Below are 12,430 nucleotides of genomic sequence, written 5' to 3'. Positions count from 1 at the left end.
ATCCACATGCCAATGCAAAACACTTGAGAGATGTGGGTTCGATCCCTGGATCAGGAAGATCCCCTGGAGGAGGGCATGGCAACCTACTGCAGTATTCATGCTTGGATAGAGGAACCTGGTGGGCTATTGCCTACAGGGTCACAAAGAGTTGGGGGCAACTTGGTATGCACGCATAGGGTAAAGAGGAAGGGATAGTGCAGGTATAATAATGTACTCATCAGTTTGGCTTTGGGTCAATTAAAAGGGAGATAATAAGGGGTAGGCCTGATTTAATCAGGTGAGCCCCTTTAAAAGACAGTTTAGGTTCTTCTCTGAGATCAGCTTCTTCTGCAGGCCTTGACTAATCAAGCTGATATGAGTCCAGCACTCGTAAGAAAATTACTCTATAAAATCATTTGGCCTATTATAACCTCACTGGCTTACTTTTAACCAGGTTTTTGTACACTAAGAAACAAGATTTATGCAGAGCACTGTTATGTTACTTCTGGTAACTTATGCCATTTGTAAAATCATACTTTGTGTGCACTCTATCATTTGCAGCCATATGCTGAAGTAATAGAAATACTTAAAATATATTTCAGGTTGTCTCTCTCAGTCCACTTTGCTGAAGGAGTGAAGGTAGGTCAGAATCTTGGTTTGGACAGGGAAGAAGTAGAAGCACAGATGGCATCAGCTGAACAAATTCAGTAAGTTGGAATATTAATACATCTATAGTGAAATTAGGACTTCCCTGGTGGCTCAGACAGTAAAGCATCTGTCTACAATGCGGGAGACCCAGGTTCAAGCCCTGGGTTGGGAAGATCCCCTGGAGAAGGAAATGGCAATCCACTCCAGTACTATTGCCTGGAAAATCCCATGGACAGAGGAGCCTGGTAGGCTACAGTCTATGGGGTCACAAAGAGTCGGACACGACTGAGCGACTTCACTTTCACTTTCATACTGAAATTAAAGAATTTAAGAAACTTCTTTTGTAATGTTGGGTCAATGTTAAAAGCTTATGAAAGACAAGCAAACACAAGCCACTGAGTTGTACTCTAACTTTACATTAATATATATATAAAAAATGCACACAGCACACACACATGCCCCATGTAAAACATTGCTTTGAGTTTTAATGTTTATTTCCCCAAGATAGCCTAGCCTGCACTCTACCTGGATAAATTTTACAAGCTAGTTTTCTGCTGCTTCTAGTTTTAAACTTTAACCATGTTTTTGATGACAAGGAATGCTGCAAAAATACTCTAGTTCAACAAAGAGTTATGATCACAAAATAATTTTTATCCATTCTACAGTGTTTCAGAATTACCAGTTGATTTTTAAACACAAAGTAGATATAGATGCTAATGGTGGCTAATCTGGTATGTTTCTTATAGCAAACTGTTGTTCATGCAACACTTGTGCTCAAAGGGGAAGGCACAGGATTTCCTACAATGAGCCACCTTATAAAGAGTTCTTTTTGTACAAATTAATTTATGTCACATTTAATTTAGTGTGCATAACCTCAAAACTGAGGTATTATTCCAATTTATAAAAACCACTTGCATAACTTTTATGCAAGTTTTAAAAATACAAAGTTTTCTCCCTAAAGTGGCTCAAAATAGATTGTTCATGGCTGCCTACATCTAAGATAAAAAGATTCTAAAACAATTGAACAGATTAGGCATATTATTAAAGGTGTTCAAACCATTACTTGATTTGTACATCTATTCAAACCTCTTCATCGGTCTTTATTCAGCAGTACATATGCACCAAATTCCATTTTAGAAGTTTCCATATCATTTTCATAGAAAACAAAGTTTGAAAACAAGTAACATTTAAACACAGCACGGTATTCTACCACAACTGAAACTTTTTTCTTCTTCTTCTTTACAGGACTCAACAAAATCTAAAAATGAACTAGGCTGTAGATTTACCTCATGCAAAGATCTTTATGTTATCTCTGAAAATGAAAAGGATGGCTTTTAAAAGCACATTTTACTGTTTTATACTATAATGGCAACTTGTGTACTGCAACACAGTCTATTTTGAGGGAAATTTATGATTTTTTTTTCATGCAAAAATCTACACAAATTAGTTTTGATGATATGGAAAGCTTTTCATAGCATCAAACATTCATCTGGTGCAAATGCACAGGGAAACCTTCCTGAAAGTTTTCTGACTTGAGAAGCAACTAAAAAGCCATACTAGGTAAAGTAAATAAAAACTAAAAACAAAACAAAAAACTCCCACAAAAAAAAAAAACCTAAAAAAAAAAAAAAAAGGAGGGGGTGGGAACAGGGAGGAAGGGAAATAGAAAACACAGGCTGCAGAGTACACCAATGTCTGCTGCTGAACTGGTCTTTGTTTTCATGTCCAGTGTACAGTAACACTTATGATCTCACTCTGATGATTTTACTAGGTTTGTTATCAGCCCCCTGAAGGCAAATCAAGCTTGCATGCGTTCACATACAGCACCACAACCATACTCTCGTACACAGTCACTCCAGGACTAGGAGTCTGCTTCGTGAATGAAGAGCCCTAGATTTGAAAGATGAACCTGGCTCTCCATCACTGAGCCAGACATTCATTCAACACTGTCCACTCACACACTGCTTCATAGCAAGGCCTGGGCTCGTTTTCCTTTGACTTTTATGGGCATCCTATTCTCTTTCATGCTTACAAGGCTTGAAGATGACAGTACTGCACTTTCCCCTCAATTGATACAAAGTCATTGTTCCTTCTCAGGCACTGAAGATCTGTGACCTGTAGCCCTTTTTACTTTGAACAACCTAAATAAGCATCCATGTAGAGTTTTCATTACATTTTGCCACTCATTCTCACTCGCACCCACTCGCCATCTTGACCTCATTTGGGCATTTTCTGTGATTCCAAATGAAATCTTCACATTTTCTTTCCCGATTTAATGCAGCAGCAGATCCCATGAGCCAAGCTTGATGGATCAAACCTTTTTATATATATGTATATATATATATATATCCCAGTGCTGCATTGTACCTAACTTCCACAACATCTTTCTAGAACTGGAACCCTTCTGTTGGTACATTGGCAGATGAATTGAAACCAAATGTTCCACCTTGTATTGCCTCTGGAACAAGGCTAGGGTCTTCATCAATCTAAAGGGGAGGGGAAAAAAAGAAGGTGATGGTTAGTTTTAAATTATAAAACATAGAATTGTAGTTAACACTTCCATTTAAAAAGTATGAGAGATTATGGGTGGCCAACACTGTCCTACCATCCCTTGAGAACCCTGAAAACACTTCATAAAGGTTTTTTTCTTAAGGGATGCCAAAAGAGAAGAAACTGAAGAGAATATGCAAAATGGATGAAAGAATGAAAGAGATTGGAGATGGGACTATGTCTCAAATTCAGACAGTATACTCATTCTAATGCTACCACTTTTGGAGGCTAAGTGTATTCTTCGGTTAATATTTTAATAGCAACTGGAGACAACTTTTGAGCTTTAAGTGTAACATAATAGCCCTATTAAAATGGATAACTGATATTCTTTCTATATGCTTTATATCTAACAGTTGAAATACCACAAAATTATGTGCCTATGGTATAGTTCCTATAAAGAGGCACATCATCTTTATTATTATTTTCACAATGTAACAGAGTAAGCAAGACTTGCATGTTGAAGTATTAAAAATCATTAAGGCTTTGTGTATACCTAATTATCAATTAGGACTTCTAAAAATATCCAACTTTAATACATGATAAAAGCTACTTTTAAAAAAGTATGCTTTTTAACAAATATTATATTCTAAATAGGACTTAGCTTGATAATCTGTAGGTATATAGTCTAATTCTTTTTTAGTATTGTCCTTCTCAAGTTAATCTACAAACCATATATACTTAACAAAATATTTAATAATATTCCATTTTCTTTTTTAAAAAGTTGAGAAACTCAATCAAGAAATCTACTGCTGGCTATATCTGATCACTATAATTTTAGATTTAACATTCCCAAAGAGATAATACTAAAAATAATTCTTTAATTTCAACTACCATATACTGACAATCTGAAAACATTCTTCTATAGTATACGTTATATAGTAACTTACATTTCTTGATAATTTTTTTCCACTGTATCTATTTATCTTCATATTTGTTTTTGGTCACCAACTAAAATTAATGGTGGCAATATATTCAAATACAGATTAATTATTGTCATAATGGATTTATTATAGGATATACTAGCTTCACTATTTTGTTTATAAACACATTAGGCTATTAGCAATATAAAATATAGAGACATCAAGGGAAAATAAAGCCTAATTTATTCACTCTCAAAAAATTCTCTTCTGTTTTTGCCATTTGAGCTAATACTACTTTTTAATACCCCAAAGGACTTTAAAAAACTGAAATATTATGTATCTATTTCAATTCCATTCTCTAAAATGCATACATATATGTCCTAGCTTAAATTTCATCCAGACTTATGCTTATTAAGTAAAACTAAGAAAATGATAAGATTATTAAATACATCATCTGAAGAGAAGAACTGATCAATGATCTCATAGGCCAATTTGTAGATGTCTTCATTTTCATGATTTTGAAGCTGTTCAATTTTCTCCAGTCCTGTAAGAGATTTTATGAAGTGAAATAATAATAATATTAAAACAACAACAACAACAACACAGCAGCAGAAAGTGTTACAATAATCTTGGGAACACATAAATTCAATTTTGGGGTATCTATTCTAAAGGTGAATCTTAAAAACAGTAAGGATTTTTTCACAAAGATATAGCGTATTTATCTTAAAAAATTATCTGAGGGACCTCTCTGGCAGTCCAGTAGTCAAAACTCCACACTTCCAATGCAAGGAGCTCTGATTCAATTTCTGGTCAGGGAACTAAAATCCTATATGCCATGTGGCACACTGCAGCCAAAAAAAAAAAAAACAAAAAACAAAAAACCCAAACACTTGAGTGTTTAACTACATATAAATTAAGCAATGGGATATCTATCTATTCAGAAGAAAATTATATATCATACATCAGTGTTTGTAAGGAGTAATAGTATGTAAAATTACTCTGTTAAAAGCTGGGAAATCCCTGGTGGTGTAGTGGTTAGGACTCTGGGCTTTCACTGTCATGTGGCTCGGTTTCAATCCTGGTTGAAACTGAGGATCCCATGAGCCATGTCTAAAGAAAAAAACCAAAAACACCCCAAAACAAACAGTAAAACCCAAAGGTGCAAGAAAAGTAAAAGAAGTTAAAAGCAAGTTCTTTCTATTTAGTAGCATTTGCCAAATTTTTCTAGTGAGCATCTAAGAAAAAACTTTTAAATACTCATGATTAACAAATATGAATGTTAAGACAGCTATTAAGTACAATGAAAAATGATCATGATCAACAACAGTATTTCAGGGGAAAGAGGATTTTTCCCCTGTAAATACTAACAAATGTATTAAATCAAAAGCAAAATATGTAAACAACCTATTGATATAAAAATTGAATACTGTTTTGCTTTGTAGTGGTTTAGTCACTAAGTCATGTCTGATTCTTGCAACTCCACGGACTGTAGTCCACCAGGCTCCTCTGTCCATGGGATTCTCCAGGCAAGAATACTGGAGTGGGTTGCCATTCCCTTCTCCAGGAGATCTTCCTGACCCAAGGATCGAACCCTTGCCTCCTGCAGGTGGTCTCCTACATTGCAGGCGGATTCTTTACCAACTGAGCCACCAAGGAAGCCTAACAGGAGTAATAATTAATTTTAAAATCTCTGAATTAAAGTGAAATTGCCCTTTTATGAGTATTTGTCCTCTATTTCTTAAGCGGAGGAAATTGCTTTAGGCATATTTCTCACTTTACACACTTTCCTTATGGGGCCTTTTCACGAAAAGGCTTAACTACTATTTACATATAGGTTGAGGACTTGTACTCATCTATGGATTCATTTTTCTGAGCGTCAGATGCTTAAAACTTTAAACCTGCTTGATAATTCCATGAGGACACTTTATAGGTACCAAAGTTCAAGCTGTACAAACACAATGTTATCTGCCATTCTTCATTTACACTGTTTATTCTACTGTATTCTTACTGGTGATAATCAACAACAGTTTGAAATCTGTGAGAAAGACTAATTATTAAAGTTCCCCTTTCCCTCAACTCTATAACAGAATCTCAAAAACCTCAAAGCCTATCCTATCCATTTTTTGAATCCTGTCATCTCCCCCTCGTCTCTATTATCACTGCCTTCATTTATTGTGGTGTGATCGCTATACACTTTCCTAGGTGGTTTCCTGCCAGTCTCTACCAGGGTTCCATTCCCCTCATATCCATGTTCCATTAAACATATCAATTCCCTTGGTAAAATCTTCCAATGACTTGTTGTACCGTATGGCAGAGAATCCTTTGGGAAATCTGTAAGGTAGGCTTTACTTCCAGTGAAATAGGCAATGCTCAAGATCTATATTTTTATATTAATATAGAAAATAAAATTTTAATTATTAAAAGGTTTATATAGTAAAAGAAAAAAATACACAAGTAGGAAAAAAATTTTTAACTATTCCTTTTAAATTTCAAATTTTTTAAGTTTTAAATTTTTTTCTGGAACTCACTTTCTAATTATAATTAGTTACCTAACAGTATTTCCCGTTTCCTGTTCCCAATTTGATAGTTACAAATTTTGTTGTTGTTGTTCTGTCATTTTGTGTGCTGCGTATCACTTAAGTAACTTTAAAAACACTTCCTATTAATTTTCAAGTCACCAAATTCTACTAAATAAGTTGAAGATACTTGTTCTCCTATTCTTAGCTACCTGTCCTTTCACTTACTTCTCAACTTCTATCCAAAACAGCTTTACTTTTACGCTTACCTAGGTTGATAATATATTTTGTTCCACACCCACACGAGAAACTTCCATGTTCTGTCTAGATGTTCATCTTAAGAGCTGAAAGCTAAGGCATGTTGTGTACCTTCTTGGTGGTTCTGCTACACTGCTAGATTTGGGAACCACCGCCTTAAAGTATCTGCTGTGCTACAAAGCTTCCAAGACTGTAGGGGCCTGATCAATGGCTAACTCTACAGTCTCATCTTCTGGCGTTTTCTATCTCATACTTTGTGATTTAGCAACACTGAACTACTTATAATTTGCTGAATGCTATTTCTCACCTCAGACTTTGCTCATGGTGTTATCTCTGCCTGGAACACCTTTCATCCCTTTTTACTTTCTTAATCCTTATTCATCTCTCAAATCTAGCTCAGGTTACTTCCTATTTCTTCCAGGACAAATTCGGTTTTTCACTTTGTTGCACATTTCTATTAGGGTAATCATTAAATCAGTTCATGTTTATCTCCATGATTGGACTACATGCCTTGAGGGCAAGGACTGTGTCTTGTTTATCACTGTCTTCCCAGTATCTTAGCACAGTGCCTGTTCAATATATGGCAGCAATTCAGTTACCTAAGAATATGCAGCAAGCTCAGCAGGACTGTACATATAGAATATAGTATTTAGACAGAAAAATATAGAAGTGTGCATTTGAAAATAAAAGTAGTTACAAAAAGAATATTAAAATGTGGAATAACAGCATATAATAAACTTACCTCCACATTCTTCTATAAGATTGGCTATGGTTTCTGCCTCATCTTCAGCCATTTTTAATATATTACTTAGTCCATCGAGTACTACTTGCACAACTTGTGCATCTTTTACAGTCAGCAAGTTGCAAAAAGGTGGGATAACATTTTGTTGGATTAGGTAGGCCACCTGAAGAACAAAAATACCATGATATAATAAATGTTCAGTGAACTTCTTTTGTGCATCCTGTTATCTCACTGGAATAATTCTGACTTTATAATCTTGAATTTGGAAATATGACCTCATTTCTCACATGTTAAGTTCAGTTTCAGTTCAGTTCAGTCGCTCAATCGTCTCCAACTCTTTGTGACCCCATGAATTGCAGCACGCCAGGCCTCCCTGTCCATCACCAACTCCTGGAGTTCACTCAAACTCATGTCCATCGAGTCAGTGATGCCATCTAGCCATCTCATCCTCTGTAGTCCCCTTCTCCTCCTGCCCCCAATCCCTCCCAGCATCAGAGTGTTTTCCAATGAGTCAACTCTTTGCATGAGGTGGCCAAAGTATCGGAGTTTCAGCTTTAGCATCAGTCCTTCCAAAGAACACCCAAGACTGATCTCCTTTAGAATGGACTCGTTGGATCTCCTTGCAGTCCCAGGGACTCTCAGGAGTCTTCTCCAACACCACAGTTCAAAAGCATCAATTCTTCGGCACTCAGCTTTCTTCACAGTCCAACTTTCACACCCATACATGACCACTGGAAAAACCATAGTCTTGACTAGATCGACCTTTGTTGGCAAAGTAATGTCTCTGCTTTTGAATATGCTGTCTAGGTTGGTCATAACTTTCCTTCCAAGGAGTAAGCGTCTTTTAATTTTATGGCTGCAGTCACCAGCTGCAGTGATGTTGGAGCCCCAAAAATAAAGTCTGACACTGTTTCCACTGTTTCCCCATCTATTTCCCATGAAGTGATGGGACCAGATGCCATGATCTTCGTTTTCTGAATGGTGAGCTTTGAGCCAACTTTCTCACTCTCCTCTTTCACTTTCATCAAGAGGCTCTTTAGTTCCTCTTCACTTTCTGCCACAAGGGTGGTGTCATCTGCATATCTGAGGTTATTGATATTTCTCCCGGCAATCTTGATTCCAGCTTGTGCTTCTTCCAGCCCAGCATTTCTCGTGATGTACTCTGCATAGAAGTTAAATAAGCAGGGTGACAGTATACAGCCTTGACGTACTCCTTTTCCTATTTGGAACCAGTCTGTTGTATCATGTGCAGTTCTAACTGTTGCTTCCTGACTTGCATATAGGTTTCTCTAGAGGCAGGTCAGGTGGTCTGGTATTCCCATCTCTTGAAGAATTTTCCACAGTTTATTGTGATCCACACAGTCAAAGGCTTTGGCATAGTCAATAAAGCAGAAATATATGTTTTTCTGGAATTCTCTTGCTTTTTCGATGATCCGGCGGATGTTGGCAATTTGATCTCTGGTTCCTCTGCCTTTTCTAAAACCAGCTTGAACATCTGGAAGTTCACGGTTCACGTATTCCTGAAGCCTGGCTTGGAGAATTTTGGGCATTACTTTACTAGTGTGTGAGATGAGTGCAATTGTGCAGCAGTTTGAGCATTCTTTGGCATTGCCTTTCTTTGGGATTGGAATGAAAACTGACCTTTTCCAGTCCTGTGGCCACTGATGAGTTTTCCAAATTTGCTCACATATTGAGTGCAGCACATTCACAGCATTATTTTTCAGGATGTGAAATAGCTGAACTGGAATTTCATCACCTCCATTAGCTTTGTTCATAGTGATGCTTTCTTTCTAAGGCCCACTTGACTTCACATTTCAGGATGTCTGGCTCTAGGTCAGTGATCACACCATCGTGATTATCTCGGTCGTGAAGATCTTTTTTGTACAGTTCTTCTGTGTATTCTTGCCATCTCTTCTTAATATCTTCTGCTTCTGTTAGGTACATACCATTTCTGTCCTTTATTGGGCCCATGTTTGCATGAAATGTTCCCTTGGTATCTCTAATTTTCTTGAAGAGATCTCTAGTCTTTCCCATTCTGTTGTTTTCCTCTATTTTTTTGCATGGATTGCTGAGGAAGGCTTTATCTCTCCTTGCTATTCTTTGGAACTCTGCATTCAGATGCTTATATCTTTCCTTTTCTCCTTTGCTTTTCGTTTCTCTTCTTTTCACAGCTATTTGTAAGGCCTCCCCAGACAGCCATTTTGCTTTTTTGCATTTCTTTTCCTTGGGGATGGTCTTGATCTCTGTCTCCTGTACAATGTCACGAACCTCCATCCATAGTTCATCAGGCACTCTATCTATCAGATCTAGGCCCTTAAATCTATTTCTTACTTCCACTGTATAACATAAGGGATTTGATTTAGGTCATATGTGAATGGTCTAGTGATTTTCCCTACTTTCTTCAATTTAAGTTTGAATTTGGCAATAAGGAGTTTATGATCTGAGCCACAGTCAGCTCCCGGTCTTGTTTTTGCTGACTATATAGAGCTTCTCCATCTTTGGCTGCACAGAATATAATCAATCTGATTTTGGTGTTGACAATCTGGTGATATCCGTATGTAGTCTTCTCTTGTGTTGTTGGAAGAGGGTGTTTGCTATGACCAGTGAATTTTCTTGGCAAAACTCTATTAGCCTTTGCCCTGCTTCATTCCGTATTCCAAGGCCAAATTTGCCTGTTACCCCAGGTGTTTCTTGACTTCCTAGTTTTGCATTCCAGTCCCCTATAATGAAAAGGACATCTTTTTGGGGTGTTAGTTCTAAAAGGTCTTGGAGGTCTTCATAGAACCGTTCAACTTCAGCTTCTTCAGCGTTACTGGTTGGGGCATAGACTTGGATTACTGTGATACTGAATGGTTGGCTTTGGAAACGAACAGAGATCATTCTGTTGTTTTTGAAATTGCATCCAAGTACTGCATTTCAGACTGTTTTGTTGATCATGATGGCTACTCCATTTCTTCTAAGGGATTCCTGCCACAGTAGTAGATATAATGGTCATCTGAGTTAAATTCACCCATTCCAGTCCATTTTAGCTCGCGATTCCTAGAATGTTGACGTTCACTCTTGCCATCTCCTATTTGACTACTTCTAATTTGCCTTGATTCATGGACTTAGCTAACATTCCAGGTTCCTATGCAATATTGCTTATTATACATTGGACCTTGCTTCTATCACCAGTCTCATCGACAACTGGGTATTGTTTTTGCTTTGGCTCCATCCCTTCATTCTTTCTGGAGTTATTTCTCCACTGATCTCCAGTAGTATATTGGGCACCTACCGACCTGGGGAGTTCCTCTTTTGGTATCCTATCATTTAGCCTTTTCATACTGTTCATGGGGTTCTCAAGACAAGAATGCTGAAGTGGTTTGCTATTCCCTTCTCCAGTGGAATTCCCTTCTCCATGTTACGTTAGCCTACATTAACCTTTTCTTTTTATGCAGTATGTTTGTTTTTCACGAACTTAGAGAAAAAAAACTGAAGTGAAAATGAAGGAATCAACCCATTTCATGTGACACATTTCTCTGCCATAAGGAGTACTTCCTTCAGAGAGCCTTTCTCCTTTAATATTAAATTATGAAGTCATTTAAGAGGCCAGGTAATTTTTTTTAAATTACAATTGTTCAGTGTGACAGCATCCTTTCTTTGCTTTAATATTTAGCACTGTCATATACCTGGCCACCTCTCAATCTGCTATTCTGTGGTTCCATAAAATCTGAAAATTTTCTATCATCTTTATATTAGTTATTGCCATGTAATATATTTATATTCTGCTCTATATTCATATTTGAGTGGATTCAGTCTATGGCTTATCTGTGACAATTATGTGCTCCAAATTTCCCCTTTTTACTTGTCTGTGAAACGTATCTGGGACTGGGACTTTCCTGGCAGTCTAGAGGTTAAGACTCTGTGCTGCCAAGGCAGCAGGCATGGGTGTACAGTCCCTGGTCCAGGAACTGGCATTAAAAAAACAAAAAAACATTAAAAAACAAAAACAATGCTGACAATAAGTGCTTCATCTTACCCTGGATTAGAAAAACTCTTGTAGGCCAAGAAGCTGGAAAGTGAACACTTCACATTTATGAAATATAACTAAAGGAATTCAAGGTGACACTTTTATATATCACAGGATGTCTATTATCTTGCTATTATCTTAAATTATGATTTACTGAAATACAAACCTTAGAATTATTAGTACTATTACTTATCAGTTTTGAGACATACATAAGAGCTGAACTTACTTGATCCTTTCTTCCACTAATTGTTAAGTTACTTATGGCCCACGCAGCTTCTTTCTGAGTGCCAAAATCTCCCTACAAAAGCAAAGTAAAGGATATAAACTGCAATATAAGATAAACTGGAAAAGGTGTTTCCTGAAATGATTTTTCAACTGCATACTCCCCCTGGTTTTCTTCTAGCCTTTATGTATCCATATAATAAAAATAAGGCTTTGAACCCAATTTACCCTAAACAAATGGAGATTCTATTTTGTGAACTTTCCCAACAACAAACTGACTTGATATTGCTGTTCATAATATCAAATGAAGTCAATGATAAAATACAGGAAAATCAGTTAAAAAAAATAAGGAAGTTACAATTTTACTTTAGTCAAAGAAATGTCAAGGTGAAATAAAGTATCTTTTTAAACACATAGTTTTAAAAATAAAAATACCCATGATTAATGAGACTGATAAAGACTACTCTTATAAAGGTTACTCTCATACAAATTAAAAAATAAATTTAAGAAGTCATATATTTGATTTAATAATCTCACCTTTGAGAGTTAACCAAGAAAATTTAAAAAACCACAATGGATTAATACTGAACACTAAATCAACCATACTTCAAAAAAAAAAAGCTGCAGTAGGACATCTACTTTTACT

General features: G+C 36.5%; 1 protein-coding gene across 1 annotated transcript in view; it reads right to left on the bottom strand.

Annotated features, from left to right (window-relative positions):
* Positions 1-1,085: 1,085 nt before the first annotated feature.
* KPNA4 (karyopherin subunit alpha 4) overlaps positions 1,086-12,430 on the bottom strand; it is a 62,117-nt gene continuing 50,772 nt past the window's right edge. Inside the window, exons 14-17 of the mRNA XM_061417179.1 lie at positions 11,789-11,860; positions 7,554-7,716; positions 4,487-4,581; positions 1,086-3,113 (exon numbers count right to left, since the gene is read on the bottom strand). Of these exons, the coding sequence (XP_061273163.1) occupies positions 3,015-3,113; positions 4,487-4,581; positions 7,554-7,716; positions 11,789-11,860 (429 nt within the window). The 3' untranslated portion in view covers positions 1,086-3,014. The remainder of the gene's footprint in view (positions 3,114-4,486; positions 4,582-7,553; positions 7,717-11,788; positions 11,861-12,430) is intronic.

Source organism: Bos javanicus, chromosome 1 (assembly GCF_032452875.1).
Source record: "Bos javanicus breed banteng chromosome 1, ARS-OSU_banteng_1.0, whole genome shotgun sequence".
Lineage (NCBI taxonomy): Eukaryota > Metazoa > Chordata > Mammalia > Artiodactyla > Bovidae > Bos > Bos javanicus.
The sequence above is the reverse complement of the archived record's forward strand: the minus strand, read 5'-3'. Positions and strand labels throughout refer to the sequence as shown.